The 19,228-nt window shown below is 36.9% G+C and overlaps 2 protein-coding genes across 2 annotated transcripts in view; both read right to left on the minus strand.

The window, feature by feature from the left end:
• MTREX (Mtr4 exosome RNA helicase) overlaps positions 1–19,228 on the minus strand; it is a 93,902-nt gene that overhangs the window by 9,363 nt on the left and 65,311 nt on the right. Inside the window, exons 20-25 of the mRNA XM_052658989.1 lie at positions 18,035–18,145; positions 16,776–16,964; positions 11,517–11,680; positions 8,588–8,693; positions 3,788–3,844; positions 1,335–1,497 (exon numbers count right to left, since the gene is read on the minus strand). Of these exons, the coding sequence (XP_052514949.1) occupies positions 1,335–1,497; positions 3,788–3,844; positions 8,588–8,693; positions 11,517–11,680; positions 16,776–16,964; positions 18,035–18,145 (790 nt within the window). The remainder of the gene's footprint in view (positions 1–1,334; positions 1,498–3,787; positions 3,845–8,587; positions 8,694–11,516; positions 11,681–16,775; positions 16,965–18,034; positions 18,146–19,228) is intronic.
• On the minus strand, positions 12,465–13,784 carry LOC128065948 (keratin, type I cytoskeletal 18-like). Its single transcript, XM_052658994.1, has one exon. The coding sequence runs from the start codon at positions 13,752–13,754 to the stop codon at positions 12,465–12,467; it is 1,290 nt and encodes a 429-aa protein (XP_052514954.1). The 5' UTR covers positions 13,755–13,784.

Raw genomic sequence — 19,228 nt, forward strand, 5'->3', positions numbered from 1 at the left:
CCAGAATTTAAACACACCGTCGTCACGCGGTACACCTCCACGACCTTGGCCAAATTATTTACCTTTTATAAATCAGTCTCCTTGTGCAAAGTGCAAACAGTATCTACTCAGATGTGCCATTTGGTGATTAAAGTATATAAAATGCTGATTATAGCACAATGCCTGGCACATTGTTTACCTAATAAATAATCGCCATGCTCATAACAGAGTATAGTATTCATAAAAAGATTTTGGGACCATAATACTAACGATCATTTAATGGAAGTTTAGAAATAAACTTCAGGGAAAGGACTAAAACAGCACACTATTAATTTAAAAATGAAAGTGAAGGTCACTTAGTCGTGTCTGACTCTTTGCGACCCCATGGACTATACAGTCCATGGAATTCTCCAGGCCAGTATACTGGAGTGGATAGCTTTTCCCTTCTCCAGGGGATCTTCATATTTAAAACCCATAAAATTCAATGCAGTGAAGTAAAAGCTCACAGCTGATGTTGTGATGTTTAATCTATGCAACGCAAAAATCACTGATTCATAAACTCAGTATCTATTAGTTATGTTTAATAATATCAGGTAAAAGCATATAATTCAGGGTATGTTAAAAATAATTTACCTCAAAATAAACAGATAAGAAATAATAATATTTTAAGGATCTTACAATAATCGGTATGAAGTCCAAGCTTATTTATTTTCATTTTTAAGAAAGTTCAATGTATACAGAATTCACCACTATATATATCTACATAAGCCAATCTTTTTGCAATGAATACAGCATTTCTAAATATGGCTTTCTTTATATACTGTGCCTATTATTTGCTTCTTATAATTCACTTATAATTACTCCTTTTGTATTTCCTTTACCTTTACTTTTTCATTTAAAATTTTTCTTCAGTTAAATTAAGTAACTATTTGATTTTATATGCAATGGAGAGCATTTTTTGGTGGAATTATATAGCAAGCCATTAGGTTGCTGTTGTTTAGTCACTAAACCGTGTCAGACTTTGGTGACCCCATGGACTGCATGCAGCCTGCCAGGCTCCTCTGTCCATGAGACTTCCCAGGCAAGGATACTGGAGAAGGTTGCCATTTCCTTTTCCAGGGGATCTTCCCAGCCCAGGGATTGAACCTGCATCTCTTGCATTGCAGGAGGTCTCCTGCATTGCTGGCAGATTCGTTATAACTGAGCCACCAGGGGAAACCCCTATATGGGCAGAAGATTTCCTTTTATTATCAAAAATTAAAAATAATATATTATTCTTTTTTCGTAAATCAATGTCATCCTAAGTACATTTGTTATATCAGAAAGAAGTGTATGTATAGAAGACTTAACCATACCTTCAAAGACATCTGTCATTTTGCAGATATGGGCAAATGTAGCTCCAGTTGCCCAGGTGTATACTACATCCATTAAGTGAGGTTTAAATGAGCTTAGATAAGTCTCCTCATCAATTTCCAACTTGGCTTCTGCTGAAACTTTTGCAATTCTTTTAGCACATTCCTTTGAAAAGAAAAGATATGCTTCAAACTTCTTATTTATGACTCCCATATCACTTTCTCTTTAGGCTTCCAAAGCCGGTTTTCTACGAGTTTCCTTTTTCTTCCTTGATAATAATATGCCTACAATCTGGATGTTCTGCTTCTAAGCAGCCACAATGCCTGACCCATTGTTCAGTAATCAAACAGCAAAGCTTTTTCACTACATTAATTAGAAAAAACAAATCAAGAGCATGATTTTCACCCAGTAATACCTTTTGTACAATAACCAAAACTCTTCCTTAAAACTATTCAAGAATGACATTTAACTAATCTCTGTTTCATTAACAAAACAAAGACAATAACAAAACAGCCTTAGAGAAACAAAAGTCCTATGGCAAAACGATGCTTTTCTCCAACAAAGCTTTAAACAAGGTACATTTTAAGATTTTCTTTTCTTGACAATAAGAAGTTAGAGTCATTCTTTTCCCCTGGTAACTGAAAGGGTCAAAACCTCCCAGGCCTATGAAGACGTCACTGGTTCTGGAGTTTAACCTTCTTACTAACATGAAAAAGTGCTAAATATTCCATTAAAGAGATCATTTTTATGAGTCACTCTTCATTCCTCTCTTGCAATGTCTTACAGTGGTAGACAAAATCATTCTTCCTAAGAAATAATAAAAGAGACCAATTCATTATGATGAATCAAGGGTCCCCAAACCCTTGGGATCTACTACCTGATGATCTGAGGTGGAGCTGATTAAAAATAACAGAAGTAAAGTACACACTAAATGTAAAATTACCCCCATACCATCTGCCCACCTCACTCTGATGGTGAAAAATTTGTCTTCCATAAAACTGGTGCCTGGTATCAAAAAGACATGTCTTTGAGGATCCAGAGATAATCTTAAAACCTGATTTTAAAATTTATTATAAACTAGGATAGAAAAATGTAAAACAAACTGAACTCTATCTATCAAGATGCCATTCTTAACATCAAGGAAACCACTGCATGCACTGAATTGCTGACACAGTTTATCTACACTATGTAATGGTAAATCTGAACTCGAAGCAACTCTATAAAACTTATTATTTTGGTGAGGGAGATGGTTTCATTTTTAAAATAAAAATTAAAAAATGATGTTATCAAAATAGTATTAAGTGACTAAACTAACATCAAATGATATATTTAATTTGAAGGAAGCTGTCTCTGTGAAATGAAAAATACTATAATTCAGTTCAGTTCAGTCGCTCAGTCGTGTCCAACTCTTTGCAACCCCATGAATCGCAGCACGCCAGGCCTCCCTGTCCATCACCAACTCCCGGAGTTCACTCAGACTCGCGTCCATCGAGTCGGTGATGCCATCCAGCCATCTCATCCTCTGTCGTCCCCTTCTCCTCCTGCCCCCAATCCCTCCCAGCATCAGGGTCTTTTCCAATGAGTCAACTCTTCGCATGAGGTGGCCAAAGTACTGGAGTTTCAGCTTTAGCATCAGTCCTTCTAATGAACACCCAGGACTGATCTCCTTTAGAATGGACTGGTTGGATCTCCTTGCAGTCCAAGGGATTCTCAAGAGTCTTCTCCAACACCACAGTTCAAAAGCATCAATTCTTTGGCACTCAGCTTTCTTCACAGTCCAACTCTCACATCCATACATGACCACAGGAAAAACCATAGCCATGACTAGACGGACCTTTGTTAGCAAAGTAATGTCTCTGCTTTTGAATATGCTATCTGGGTTGGTCATAACTTTCCTTCCAAGGAGTAAGGGTCTTTTAATTTCATGGCTACAATCACCATCTGCAGTGATTTTGGAGCCCCTCAAAATAAAGTCTGACACTATTTCCACTGTTTCCCAAACTATTTCCCATGAAGTGATGGGCCCGGATGCCATGATCTTTGTTTTCTGAATGTTGAGCTTTAAGCCAACTTTTTCGCTATCCTCTTTCACTTTCGTCAAGATACTTTTTAGTTCCTCTTCACTTTCTGCCTTAAGGGTGGTGTCATCTGCATATCTGAGGTTATTGATATTTCTCCCAGCAATCTTGATTCCAGCTTGTGCTTCTTCCAGCCCAGCGTTTCTCATGATATACTCTGCATATAAATTAAATAAGCAGGGTGACAATGTACAGCCTTGAATACTCCTTTTCCTATTTGGAACCAGTCTGTTGTTCCATGTCCAGTTCTAACTGTTGCTTCCTGACCTGCATATAGGTTTCTCTAGAGGCAAGTCAGGTGGTCTATGATTAGACTGTCACAAATGTTTATTTCACAATATACTATTCTTAAAATATGTAGTTCAAAAAAATCTTACCTGCATTTGACGAAGTGGTCCTGCTAACTGCTCTGTTAATTTGGGCATCTCACTAGACTATAAAAGAAAAGGAAGATTATATACAAAACCCAAGTTTAAAATGCATTATATACTATTTACTTTTATAAACAAAACAAAGCTTTCATGATTTCTGTTAATTTCAAATTGTAAGACCTCAGTCATTAGCATTTAAAGTTTCTAATTAATTATGTCAGCAAAATTATCATTCCTGTCATCCTGAATTAGACTATTCTTTTATATTTCAGAGGAAAATACTGCACTGCTAAATTTGCAAAGTGTGCTAAATTAGCTATTTTTTGTGACCATAAATGGAACTGAAGGAGAACAAATATTGTAAACATGCATAGAAGTTTAGTTACATCAACATTTATAAACTGTTATACCATAATTTGATTTTTTAAACAGTTTGACTTCTAGGCAACTTTTAACCTGTGAAAACTAAAAATCTTGGATAAATTACATTGGAAGTAATGCCTTCAATTTTAATCTTACCTAGGTATTTCTAACTCTCTAACCACTTTGAAAAGTGCTTAGTCATGTCCTACTCTTAGCAACCCCAGGGACTGTAGCCCTGTAGCCCACTAGGCTACTCTGTCCATGGAATTCTCAGGAAAGAACACTGGAGTGTGTTGCCATTTCCTTCCTCAGGAGATCTCCCCAACCCAGGGACTGAACCCAGGTCTCCTGCACTGCAGGCAGATTCTTTACCCATCTGAGCCACTAAGGAAGCCCGTTTGAAGACAAAAATTCAAATGAGTTTCACTGTTCTTACTGTTCTCTTTCCATTACTGAAAAGTCAATCAATTTCTCAATTAGAAAAATTAAAAGTTTAAGGTCTATTACTAACCAATCAAATTAACTTGGACAAGCTGCTTCAATTCTGTGTGTTGGTTTCTTAACACTCTAAGGCACTCAAAACCTACAGATTTGTGATTAGTATAAAGATATTATTAGGTTGGTATAAAAGCAATTTCAGTTTTGCAGTGTTGAATTATACCATTTGATATTGGAATACATTCAAGTGTGGTTCTGTTATACATCATTTTAATGCTCATTTCTTGCTTTATAAAGCTTTTTGCTAATGAATTATTACTTGCTGTTTATTTGTATTTTAGACTATGGAAATAATGTTAGACAAAAAGCTATTTCAAGCAAATTTCTTATTCAAGTTCAAAAGGAGTGATAAAGCAGTGGAGACAACTCGCAACACCAACAATGCATTTGACCCAGGAACTGCTAATGAACATACAGTGCAGTGCTGGTTCAAGAAGTGTGGCAAAGACGACGAGAGCCCTGAAGATGAAGAGAGCAGTGACTGACCATCAGAAGTTGATGACAACCACCTGAGAGGATCACTGAAGCTGATCCTCTTCCATCTACACAAGAAGTTGCCCAAGAACTCAACAGTGACCATTCTACGCTCATTTGGCATTTGAAGGAAACTGAAAGGGTGAAAAAGCTCGATAAGTGGGTGCCTCAAGAGCTGACCGAAAATCAAAATATTCGTCATTTTGAGATGTCATCTTCTCTTAGTCTACCCAACAACAACGGACCATTTCTCGACTGGATTGTGATGTGCAATGAAAAGTGGATTTTATCTGACAGTCAGAGACAACCAGCTCATTGGCTGGATGCAAAAAAGCTCTAAAGCACTTCCCAAACCCAAACTTGCTCCAAAAAAAGGGTCCTGGTCACTGTTTGGTGGTATGCTGCTCGTGTGGTCCATGACAGCTTTCTGAATCCTGGCGAAACCATTACATCTGGGAAGTATGCTTCCCAGAAGCAAGTCAATGAGATGCACCCAAAACTGCAATGCCTGCAGCAGGTACTGGTCAACAGAAAGGGGCCAATTCTTCTCCACAACAACGTTTGACTGCATGTTGCACAACCAATGCTTCAAAAGCTGAACGGATTGGGCTGCAAAGTTTGGCCTCATCTGCCATATTCACCTGACCTCTCACCAACTCACTACCACTTCTTCAAGCTTCTCAACAACTTTTTGAAGGGAAAATGCTTCCACAACCAGCAAGATGCAGAAAATACTTTCCATGAGTTCATCAAATCCCAAAGCATGGATTTCTATGCTACAGGAATAAACAAACATTTTCCATTGGCAAAAATATGTTAATTGTAATGGTTCCTATTTTGGTTAATAAAGATGAACTTGAGCCTAGTTATAATGATTTAAAATTCAAGGTCCGAAACGGTAATTACTTTCGTACCAATCTAATATTAAGGAACAATTAATTTTGACAAAGGTAGACTTACTATACAAAAAATTATTACAAGAAATGTGTGTATATATGTGTGAGACAGGATTTAAAGTAATTATAGGTAAACTAAATAAAAAACCAAACTACAGGCTAGTTGTAACAGATCTGCCTTTAAGCATCAGTATTTATATAGGACTTAGTTTTGATTTGTATCAGGTATATATTATATAATAAATTATGAACCAGGTTCTGTGTTATTCCTGTTAAAACAAAAAAATCATGATAAGTAATGAGAAAGCAAAATGGCCAGAATGAACTCAATATCTCAGTTTAGTGAAAAGTACGCAAGACTGTAAATGTCTTTGATATTGCATCCATTCCCTGGTCGCCAGTTACTGATCTCTTCCTCTCTCCTGGTCATTGTAAGTAGAAGGCGCTGGTCATGATATAAGTAAGATAAGTGTCTGTCATTTTACCAACACGCTCCCACCAGGTACATGCAGTTTGCCCCATCTCTCCTTTAGGTCTTGATTTAAATTTTACTTTATCAGTGAGGCTTTTCTAATCACTTTATTTAAAATAGTAAATGCAGCCCCTCAAAATGATTTCTATTTGCCTCTTTTGCTTCACTTTTCTCCAAACCCCTCATCCTTCTAACATAATACGTCTATTCTTGATTTCTTTATCTTCATTGACTAGCATACACGAAAGTATCATGAAAGCAAAAAATTCTGTTTTCTCTCTCAGGTCTTGGTCTCTGCACTGCACACAGTGGGTGATTAATAAGCATTTGAAAAACACTTGTTATTTATATTATAAAGACTGTGTAATATATAAAAATAAGGGCACAGTTTTAGAAATAACACATTTTAAAACAGAAATTATCAGCACCGATAACCAATATCTTACTATATTTACCTTCTTCTCTGGCTAGAAAATACTTTTAAAAGTATCAACAACATTCCACGTTACTTTCAACACAATTGTCCATTTTGAAGTTGAAGGCCCCACGGTAAGAATGATGACAGTACAGGCAGCACAACGTGGCTTCACTGAACAAACCCTGACGACACACAGTGACACCTTGCCTCAAGATTTAGCAACTATAGTTTGGTGAAGCCCAACTCCTGTGAAGAGGTAACATACTTGGCCTTTCAAAAGACAGGAGTTTTGTTGTGCCAAATTAAAAACAAAAAACACAACATAGCATAAGAAATTAGCCAGAAGAAAAAGTCTGCCATAGGCAGAAGATCATCAACCCCCAAACAATCTGTAAACCTTATATCTGTTCAAAGAAAATCTGACAAACATTCTTAACAATTATCTCAGAAATTAACACAGTAAGATTTTGAACCTAAGAAAAACAGCCTAACATAATATTTCATAAAGAAATGTATTCCTCACAAGCAGATTAAATTATTTCATAAGTACGCAGCAGGTATTCTTAGGAGAGCATAAATCATTTTTCAGTTAGTGTCCTACTTGTTATCATTGCCACTATAACAGTAATGTTAATCCGTAATCAGAGAGCTTAAAGAAAAGTGCCCACACCTATTTCAAGAAGTTATGTAACTGATCTGACTAATAAGGAAATAGTTAATGGATAAATAGATCAACGGCAGAACTGCAAAAACAAATCTCTTACACAATTTACTTTAAAAAAAAATTAACCTAAGTATACATGATAAAAGGTCATCTAAAAATTTACATAACATTAAATTATTTTTAGAAGGCAAATGTCCTTGTCTTACTCTTACTTCATTAATTTTATACACAATGAATAAAATCTTGAATTTGAAATGTGAAACATGTATTTTACTCTTTTAAACAAACACTGGCTTTTGAATTAAAGTAAAGGGCTTCCCAGGTGATGTAGTGGTAAAGATTCCACCTGCCAATGCAGGAGACACAGGTTTGATCCCTGGGGTCGAGAAGATCCTCTGAAGTAGGAAATGGCAACCCACTCCAGTATTCCTGCCTGGAAAATTCCATGGACAGAGGAGCCTGGTGGGCTACAGTCCACGGGGTTGTAAAGAATCGGATGCAACTGAGCACAATGGATGATTAGTGTTCTCACGGTCCATCTAGCACTTCATTTTTATTTCTTAGAAGCTGTTGAAACTCGACTACTCACTTGAAAAGATTATTGATGAGAATCTTATGGCCATTACCTCAAATCTTGCCTATGAAAACAAAGATTTCAGCTGCTAGTATTGATATCATCAGCTGCCTCATAGTTACTCTCCAAAACTGAGAAGAGGCGTATTAATTCAGTCTTACTTTCTTTTCATTTTCACTAATTTGCCTAAATTTCGTTTTCTTTTTTCTTCTAGGACTGTCTGACTAAGCCAGACCTTCAAATAATGCACTGGGTTATACAACAAATTTATAACTTAGAATCTGACTAATAATGATTGGCTATAAATAAAATTCTATTTGTTCTTTTCTGATAATATACCTATTAATATGTAAATATGAAAGTCATTTTATAATTTAAAAATCCATATTAAAATTAAACTATAAAATGCAAATTAATAAATAAGATGTGCTAAATACATAAACTCACATTCTCCTGAAACACAAAGCAGCTCAGTAGTGCTGTTGCTTGTTCTGCAGACAGGTCATTGAAAAGGCCGTTAAACATCATCTCAGTTAGAAGGAGCTCATCAGCACTGTACCACCACAAAGAAAAAGAAACGAAACTCCAAATATCAGAATATAAAACACATATATATACCCACACATCGTTTAGATACAGTTTTAAATTAAGACTTATCTAACTAAGGAAATGGCAGGCATTTATGAATAAATCAATAGTAAATGTAAAATGGGTATCTCATATAAAAAGCTCATCCTAGCAAACACTAAAACAGATATTCATCGAAATAAATAATCTTTTCTTGACTCTCAGAATACCATAAAAATTAGCTATTAGCATTTATTACCTAGGTTTAAGAACCTTTTAAATTTTTTGTAGCTCAATTAAATTAGAATTATTCTTTACAAATAACTTTAAAAAATATTAAATGAAAACTTTATCAGAAATCTTAATTAGAATGTATCCATAGCAGACACACAATTTGCAAACTTCCTAAGATTTCTAAAAGAAAAGTCACAAACCATCAAGCTTTACGGTAATAACTAATCAAAAACAAAAGTCAAAAGCTAAATATGGGTTCCTAACGATTAACAGAGTTAAGCTCCTAACAGGGAAAACACAGATAAGACTACTTCTATAGTCTAATGTGGGAGAGGCAGATGAGAAAGATAATAAGCACATGACAGCAATTTAGTAGAGGTTTATATAGGCAATTATGCAAAAAAAAAAAAAAGAGTTGAGGAGACTAAAATCAATCTGAAGAAACTCAAAGCAAGTTTCAGAAGATCTTGAAAAAAACATGCAGAAATGGGGAGTGACGGAAAAGTCATGCTAAATGAAAGAAACATGTGTGGGATGTGGCAACAGAGGGGATACACAGGAAAGGGCAAGAATATACTCAATTATGGAATTTATTTTAAAAGCAACAGAGAATCATTGACAGACTTTTACCAAAGAATGACATGCTAGGATTTATGTTTTGGAAAGACAATTCTGAAAGCAAGAGAATAAAGGATGGGTTGCAGAAACTTATAAAAGGGATGCACTTCAGTTAGTGGGAACAGTTAAAAAACCGCACAGAGATAGGAGAAAACAATCATGAAGACGTGGAAAGAGAGTAAGAAGGGAGAGGAGGAATCAAGGATGACTCCAGTTTTTGCCTGCAGTGGTTTTATTCTCCAAGATAGATCACGAGAGGCAAATCTGGGGGAAAAGTAATGTGCTTTGATATGTGATATTGTTATCTCTCTAAATATTCTTTCTTCCAAGACTAAATCTAGCTGCAGCTACCCAAGAGAAATAAATCAATTATTTAATATTATATTAAATTTATATTTAATAATTTAAAATAAATTTAAATTAATTCAATTATTGAATACTATATAACATCACAAAGAAATAATTCCAATAACATTCATCTTGAAGGAGATCAACCCTGGGATTTCTTTGGAAGGAATGATGCTAAAGCTGAAGCTCCAGTACTTTGGCCACCTCATGCGAAGAGTTGACTCATTGGAAAAGACTCTGATGCTGGGAGGGATTGGGGGCAGGAGGAAAAGGGGACGACCCAGGATGAGATGGCTGGATGGCATCACGGACTCGATGGACGTGAGTCTGAGTGAGCTCCGGGAGATGGTGATGGACAGGGAGGCCTGGCGTGCTGCGATTCATGGGGTCCAAAGAGTCGGACACGACTGAGCGACTGAACCAAACTGAACTGAACTGAACTGGCATTTAAATAAACAGATCAATGTTATAGTCTAAATTTAATTCTACATAAATTATTAACTTTATAGTGCCTAGGTTTCTTTAATTACAAAGCAGGAAAGCTTAATTTTATCAAGGTTTAAGGAAAGCTATTCAATACAAGCTTGTGGGCCAAATCTAACACGAAGTGTTTTATATTTAGCTTGCATAAGAACCTAAAAACATAATTCTGAAATATTTTGTGAACATTTAAAAATCAAGAGATTTCACCAAAAAAAAAAAAAAGAAACTAGATATTTGACTTTTCTAACTTATACTCTGATATCACATTATTTTTAATAACTAATTGAGGCTGGGTAGTTGCTGCCTCCTTTTGGTGGCCTACAGCTGTTCTGTTTGCCACAGAATCTTGGCCCCTGCAGATATCTGAAGTCGTACCTGAACTAGATGATCCATAAGAACGATACGAGTAAGTCTTCATCAGGAATGTCCAAAGCATTTACAAAGGGCTGTAATTTTCTGATCCCATACATTAGGGCCTTGCTGAGTACATAAAAACTATTTTGAGATGTCTTTTATGGACTCACAGAGAATAACTGACTATGGCAAAATATCTTCAAAATGATGGCAGTCACAAGGGATCCTGAGCCAGAACCATCCGAAGGGCCCACTCTTCTAGAATTTCTGACCCACAGAAACAACCAGAGAGAATGAAATGACTTCTGCTTTATGTCATTTAGCTTTAAGGTCATTTGTAATGTGGTAGAAGATAACCAAAATAAACAGCTTATATCTAATATACAAAAGATTATATCTGATTTTAAGCTGTGGCATATAATATGCTACGTTAGCCTAAAACTTTACAGAAACTTCATAACTACAAAAAAATTAAAAGTATAAAAATTCATGTGTAAACTAAGACTACAGTTACATAAAAATTCCACAGTGCTATAAAATAAAGAAAAAGGAAACATGAAAATATTAATGGTATCTGCATTAATTAGTAAGGTCCAAGATTTTTATTCTCCCTAATTTCTCAACTTCATGGCCAAAACCTGTATTTTAATATGAAAAGCACCAAACAAACTTTCTTGTTTTTAAAACAGTTCTTTTTCCAAAAGATTAACAGCCCTCTTTTAAAATCAGTATTCCATTTTAGAATCAGTTTTCTAGAACAACCAGGTATTACCTGCTTATCTCACAAGCCACTCGTCCTTTCATCTCTATGACATCAGAAGATGTAGCAAATCCCAACCTCCTTAAAACACGTTTGCGACATTTGAGCTCATCCATTTGTAGGACAGTTCTTGCTTTCTTTAGTTCTCGCTTTGCGGATTTAATGTCTATTGCAATCTAAGGCATACGAAAGTAAAAAGAAGTTCAATAACAAAGTAAACAAAATAAAAATTACATTTACTCATGAAATGAAACAAAACATAATTATATTGGGGGGAGGGGTGGAGAGGAACATAGCAGTTTCTTACTATTCCAGGATATTATACAAGAAGAATGATGTTATCTGAGGTAGCAATCACATCAGCTCCAACTTTTCAATCCTTATGGAATTAGGGGCAACTCAAGAGAATAAGCAAAGAAAGATGAGTATATGAATCTTGTGTTCTTTCTCTTTTAAGCCCTCAAATTGCATAAAATCTGCCTAAAAGCTGGAAAATGATTTAGCAAAGAAAGTAAGTCTTTATTTTGTAGACAAAGATGAAAGCTTAAAAGGAAAATGTTATTTTGAGGTTATATTTTAGGTTAGATGTGTATTTAAATTAATGACATATATAGATATTATATACTCATCAACTGTGACAGAGATGACAGTACAAAGCAAGGAAACACTGGGATCCTAAAGTGGAGGCTCGAAGTTCAGAAAAACATTGACAGAAAGTTTAGGAACTGAGAAGCTGAAATTCAAAGACTCTGGTATTTTGCAGATGCTTTATTAAGCTTCAACTGAAGAGAAGTTAAAGGCAACAACGGTGGTCAGTAATTGACATTTATTGACAGCTAACTATGAATCCTGATTCTTCAAGTGCTTTACATTATTTCATTTAATTCTTTTTTTTTTTTGCAATGAATGTCTCAACTTTTATTGACCTCCTGCCCCCCAGGGGACCCTGCTTCTGCTGCCTCAGTGCCTCAGAACTTTGGCGTCTGAGGTCTCAGACACCACTTTGCCATCCACGAGCCTGAGGGTGGTGGTCTTCTGGATGGTATGCCTGGAGTTGCTGCTGTCCAGAGCGTCGCCAAGACTGAAATCCTCCCCATCTTCCAGCAGACGGCAGTAGGTATTGATCTCAGCCTCCAGCTTGACCTTAACATTCAGCAGGGCCTCGTACTCCTGGGTCTGGCGTTGCCCCTCTGCCCGGGTCTGGGCCAGCTCTGACTCCAGGTGCAGGAGGACTCCGTTCAGTTGCTCCATCTGCATGGCGTAGCGGGCCTCCACTTCCCTCAGGCTGTTCTCTAAGCTGGTCTTCAGATTTCTCATGGAGTCCAGGTCGGTCTCCAGGGACTGGACGGTGCGCCTCAGCTCTGTGAGGGTCATCTCAGCAGCTCCTATCTCAGCGTTCTGCGAGGTGACCACTGTGGTGCTCTCCTCAATCTGCTGGGACCAGTACTTGTCCAGCTCCTCTCGGTTCTTCTGAGCCAGCTCGTCATACTGGGCCTGGATGTCTGCCATGATCTTGCTAAGGTCCTGAGGTTTGGGGGCATCCAACTCCACGGTCAGCCCAGAGTTGGCAATCTGGTTTTGTAGACCTTTTACTTCCGCCTCACGATTCTTCTTCATGAAGAGCAGCTCTTCCTTGAGAGCCTCGATCTCAGTCTCCAGCTGCAGCCGGGTGACACTGGGGTCATCGATGACCTTGCGGAGCCCATGTATGTCACTCTCCACAGACTGGCGCATGGCCAGTTCCGTCTCATACGTGACTCTGAAGTCATCAGCAGCAAGACGGGCATTGTCAATCTGCAGAACGATGCGGGCGTTGTCCACAGAATTTGCAAAAATCGGAGCACTCAGGTCCTCGATGATCTTCAGGCAGTGTCCCCAGTCTCTGACCTGGGGTCCCTTCTTCTCCAGGTGTTCCAGGATTTTGCTCTCCAGTCTCTGGTTATCCGCCTCCAGGCTCCTCACCTCCTCCAGGTAGGAAGCCAGGCGGTCATTCAGGTCTTGCATGGTCTCCTTCTCACCCTGGATGCCCCCTACACCCACCAGACCCCCGGCCATCCCGGCTCCCAGGTTCCCGGACCCCCAGCCGCCCCGGACGCTGGTGGTGCGGGACACGGAGATCCGGGAGCCCGAGCCCCTGGCGCCTGCATAGACGCTGGCCGCGCTGCTGGCCGGTTGGACGCGGTGGCCCGACGACTGCATGGAGCCCAGGGACCGGTAGTTGGAGAAGGTGGATTGGGCGCTGAAGCTCATGATGTTTGTTCTCGAGGAAAGAGCGAGGCCAGGACTCTAGGTGCTGGGTGGTCTCATTTAATTCTTACGCAGACATAAATGTGAATTTTACAGATGAGAAAACTGAGGCAGAGAGAGATTACCAAGTAAACTGGTCAAGATCACAGAGAGAGTAATAAAAGACGGGATTCAAACCCAAGCTTGGGATTGATGGGATTCAGACTCCAGAATTTAAACTCTTAGCAATTATTTACGTTGCCATGAACTGACATGTCACAATGCTAGGAGGATAAGAAGGAATGCTTTATATGTTACCTAGCATGCTACCTCTCTGCCACCTGGTATGTTTACTAGGCCTATCAGAAAAAAAAAATTATCTTCTAAAGTTTCTTTAATTGAAGATGCACCTATGTTATTAGCATAGAAGACTGTGCTAAATAGAGGCATACAAAGCTTACAGGTTGGTAGAAGAGAGTCTACTATTTAAGATTTTTACCTCAGTAATTTTTATACTGATTACATGTTGAAATGTATTCTGGATATACTGAGTTAAATAAAAATCTTATTAAAATTAATTTCACCTGTTTTTCATTTTTAAGAAAAGTGTCTACTAAAGAATTTTAAATTCTGTGAGAAGCTTGTATTCTATACTACATGATGCTGTTCTAGACCTTCTTCTACATACCTTAAAAGAACACAGAATAGATTACCCACGTCTGTCAATACATGAACAAATAGGTACAGCGGTTTTCCCCGCAAAGTTGTGATCAGCTTCCTTTCCCACTTAATACAATCAGGATTTCTCTTCCAAAAAGTACATATACATTACCTCATTCTTTTTTTAAGGGTCATTTTGATACCATTGTGGATATTCATAATTCATGTATCTAACTTTCTACTGATGAACTCAGAGGTTGTTTATATTCATTTGCTTTTTCAAAGAATGCTACAAGAACATCCTCATATTGCCTCACTTTGTAGAAAGCTGGGTCAGAGGGTATGAGGACTTAAAATGTTGACAGTTGAGCAGTCAGATTCTGAAGGGCTTCCTAGGCAGGGCTAAGGAATGTTAAGTTTATCTTGCAGTCTCTAGAAGGTCATAAAATTGTTAACTCTTCATAGTTTTCTTGCAGTATAAGTAAGGGGGAACAGGGGAGATACTTACTATAATCTCACAACAGATTATGTTTTCCTTTCAGTCTTTTCTGGTGTATGACTACTACTTAGCAAAATAAAAACACAGTCCACATCAACTTTAGGTCTTACTTTTAGAACTTAACGCTTCTGCATAAGCACTTTTTGCATGTATTGCAGTCTTTATAACAAGTTCATTTAGCCAGACTTTTAGCTAGACACTAGGGCTTTTTGTTACATTTCAGTAGCTCAGATAATCCCTTTCTCTGGGGCTTCAAGTCACATTATCCATGGATATTCTCCAGTTATCACTCAACCAAACTCAGGTCTCTTTGTTCTTGTATTGAAACTATTAAAGTTGATTCTCTGGTGTAGGGAGAAACTGGACGCAGGGAGGGAGCTGCAAGGTCCTGGTGAGAGATGGGCAGGCTAGGATCATACTAGCACAGTCTGAGCATACTCAAGCTTTTAATGTCTCAGTTTCCTCATTTTGAGAAGAAACCTTCATGGTGGGCCATAGCATAGTATATATACTACATGTTCCCTGAGAACATACTTGCTGTGCACAACATGGCACAGGGCCACATCATGTTAGTTCACAAAAAGCTAGGAAGCGGCAGTGCTGTTAAAACCATGAGCTGAACACGTTACTTTATTAGGCAAAGAAGTTTCTACTCATATTATTTATTCAATAAACACCAGGCATCTACTTTATAAAAATAGATCATTATGGGAGATATGAAAGAGTATAAGTAAGCTAAAATGAAACACCTGAGCTTAAGGAGCTTAAAATCTAGTTTGTGAGACAGAAAGACAAACACAGTAAGAGTGGCATGTGATAAAAGCTGAAAAAGCATAAAAGCAAAGACTTATAAACTTCAAGGAGAAAATGATATTTGGCTACACAGAGATTCTAGTTGAAGAGAAGTGGATAGTGGAAAGAAATGTGTTCACTTCAGCAAGCTTTTTCTAAATTCGTTATTCAGAATGGCTATAAGAATGCTTTAACTGGTTAGAGAACACAGCTAGTTACCCTAAAAAGGTGAACTACTACTTTATACCACTAGACCAGCTATAATTAAAAATGCAGACAATAACAAATGTTGGGGAGGATGTGGAGAAACTGGAACTTTAATAAGCTGCTGAGAATATAAAATGGTGCAGCCACTTTGGAACACAGTTTGGCAGTTTCTCATAAAGATAAACACAGAGTTCCTCTATGACCCAGCAATTCAACCCAATTCCATCTAAGGGAAATGAAAACATATGTCCACACAAAAATTGTACACAAATGTTCATAGCAGTATTATTCATAACAGCCAAGAAATGGAAAAATTCCAAATGTTCATCAGCTGATGAATGGTAAACAGAATGTGGTATAACACATATATAAGGGAGTATTTTTCAGCTATAAAAAGGAATAAAATACAGATTCATGCTACAACATGGATGAATCTTGAAGACGTTAACTAAGAAGGCAAACACAGACGCCACATATTGTATTATTTACATGAAAGCTCCAGAACAGGCAAATCCATAAGGCAAAAATGAGATTTGCAGCTGCCAGGGACTGGAGGGTAGGGAAATGGGGAGTGACTGCTAACAGGGATGAGGTTTCTTTTGTGGGTGATGAGAATGTTCTGCAGTTAGATAGTGGTTATAGTTGCAGACCATACTGTGAATACACTAACAACCACTAAATGGTATGCTTTAAAGGGATGAATGTTATGCTATGTGAATGGTATCTCAATTAAAGCGATCAACTTTTTTTTGCTGGTAAGAATTGATAGCTAGGCACCTTCTTGCTTTAGCTGATGAATCCAATAGAAAAATAAAATGAAAAATTATATATACTCTCTCATATAGTGAAATACATAGAATTCTATGATAAAAATGTTTCTGCCATACCTGTGCTTTTTTTTCACAAAGTGTATACACAGTTTCCAAATTTGGATCATTGTGAAGAGGATGAGAATACATTCGATGCTCAAAGGCCTCTACTTTCTGGATAACTTTTTTCAGTCCTTGATCCTGAATGCCCATGTCATCAATAGGGTCTAATAAGGGAACACCATCAGGAAAACGTTTCTGAACTTCCTGAAACAAAATATTTAAAATTCATTTTTCACCTCACAGGTAATATTAGTTAAGACTAAGCTAAACCAGTATTTCCTTTATGTTTTTCCTATGCACATAGACATGTATTATAATTCATTAATAATTCTAATATTTGGAGTTTAGTGTGGCACAACTTATTGATAAAACCCATTACTGTACATTTACTGCTGTAACTTCTTGCCATTATAAATAATCCTGAATTGAACATCTCAAGTGTAAATTTTTTTCAATTTTCTGATTACTTCTTTGGGCTGATTCTTAGGGAGCGTGGTACTGAGTTGAAAGACTTAAAAAGACAAACTTTTTAAGGGATCCAGATCCCCATTGCTACATTTTTTTTCTCTAACATGATTTAAATATTAAATATAATAAACATGTGAATTCAGAGAAGAGAGAGTTTATTACAGCCTGATATCCCACTGGAAGACTTTCAGGGTCTTAGATAGGCCTTAAACGTAATATAGGATTTGGTCAGTTAGAAATTTTAAAAAAAAGGTTACCCACAAAACTGTTTGTAAAATTGTTAAGAGAATTATTCATTTTAGAAGTCCACATATGGACCAAAGCTTAAAAATTCCTACTGTACATGAAAAGCATCCAGTTTTCTCAGATTTTAGTATATGGCCTTTGCTACATAGTAAATGTTCTTCAAATATTTATTTACTAACCAACTAATAATTTTCCATAAGACTATTTTATCCATGCATTAATCAAAAGTCCAGGCACATGATTTTATATATAAAAACTTTTAACACACTCTGTAGTTACTTTCATTCATAACCAGTAAAGCAAATGTATTTAACATACAACAGTGGTTACGTTTTACTTTGTGAGCCCTCCCTTAGACTAACTTGTTGGTAGATTCAAAGAGAGGGCAATCTACATATAGACCTGCTGCCACTGTTTGTCAAAAATAATTGCCACTATTGGCAGTTTATAGTTTTCCTGAAAGAAAGCAATATATTTAAAAGCATATCAATTGCCTTGTTTTACAATCTATTTATATTTACATAAAATTTATATTTAATTTATAAAATTAATGTGCATACCTGTATTGATTTTAGAACACTCTGTCTGTTGTCCAGTGGTCGAAGGTCTTTGGGGATGTAAAGTCTAACACTGCTGATAGCAGACAGGAGATGCACCAAAACTGGAACAACCTACCAACAGCAAGTTATATATATATATAACAACTAACATTGTACATTTTCAAATTCTGCCGTTTCTTAAATTTAGTTTGAATCCTTATAAGAAAATTGCATTTACATTATGTGACAGGTATTAATAAGTGGATAGCAACCACTGTGGAAGCTTATACCTTAATAGAAACTATTATTTTGTTTTAAATATATTTATTTATTTGGCTGCACCAGCTCTTAGTCACAGCATATAGGATCCAGTTTTCTGACCAGGCATCAAACACAGGCCCCCTGCACTGGAAGCCCAGAGTCTCAGCCACTGGACTATCAGGGAAGTCTCTAGAACTATATTTAAAAAGTAAAAACAAATTCAAATCTTTAAGTAACAGGCTAACAAATGGTACATAAAAATAAGTGATTCCCTCAACAGAATCCATACTTCATTCATTTTTGCATCCTCAGTAACTGGTACTTTTTGAATATCTAAAAGTACTACAGCACTACAAATGAAGGAAAAACTAAGTGTAGATGGCCATGAAATATTCATGTAATCTCTGGATGGGCCAGAATGACTCTGTTAGACATAATCTTGAAAACCAACTATTTTCAAACTTTCCTCCATGCATTCTCCTGACAAGAATACCCTTCCCTCGTCATCACACTAAAGCTGGCGTGATAAAAGTAATTTTTAGAATACACTGTTTAAAGTGTTAACCTCTACTAATCAGCTACTATCCAAAGCTAGCTATATTCTAAGCCATCTTATTTTTTCTGGAAAAATAAACTCAAGATTTCACAGACAAAAGAAATAGCCACTTTACAAAGTCTTACACAAATGCTGATGAAAAATTAAATTTGGCATTATATACACTTAAAATTAGAGAAGGGAAAGGTAACTATGGAAATCCCATTTCCTCCTCATATTTCATGTAAAAGAAACAGATTTAAACCAACCCTGAATAGTACTACACAATCACTGTAGTTGAGAGATGAGATTTCCTTACAAACTGCCTATGGCATTATTTGCCTACACCCAGGAGTCCTACTGAAAATATTAATTTGCAAAAGCAACTAACATTATATATGTATTCAACTTCTTAAGGT

This window comes from Budorcas taxicolor, chromosome 20 (genome assembly GCF_023091745.1).
Source record: "Budorcas taxicolor isolate Tak-1 chromosome 20, Takin1.1, whole genome shotgun sequence".
Lineage (NCBI taxonomy): Eukaryota > Metazoa > Chordata > Mammalia > Artiodactyla > Bovidae > Budorcas > Budorcas taxicolor.

What these genes read in the sequence shown, in the direction of transcription:
- LOC128065948 (XM_052658994.1), bottom strand. Translation starts at nt 13,754, where the DNA reads ATGAGCTTCAGCGCCCAATCCACCTTCTCCAACTACCGGTCCCTGGGC.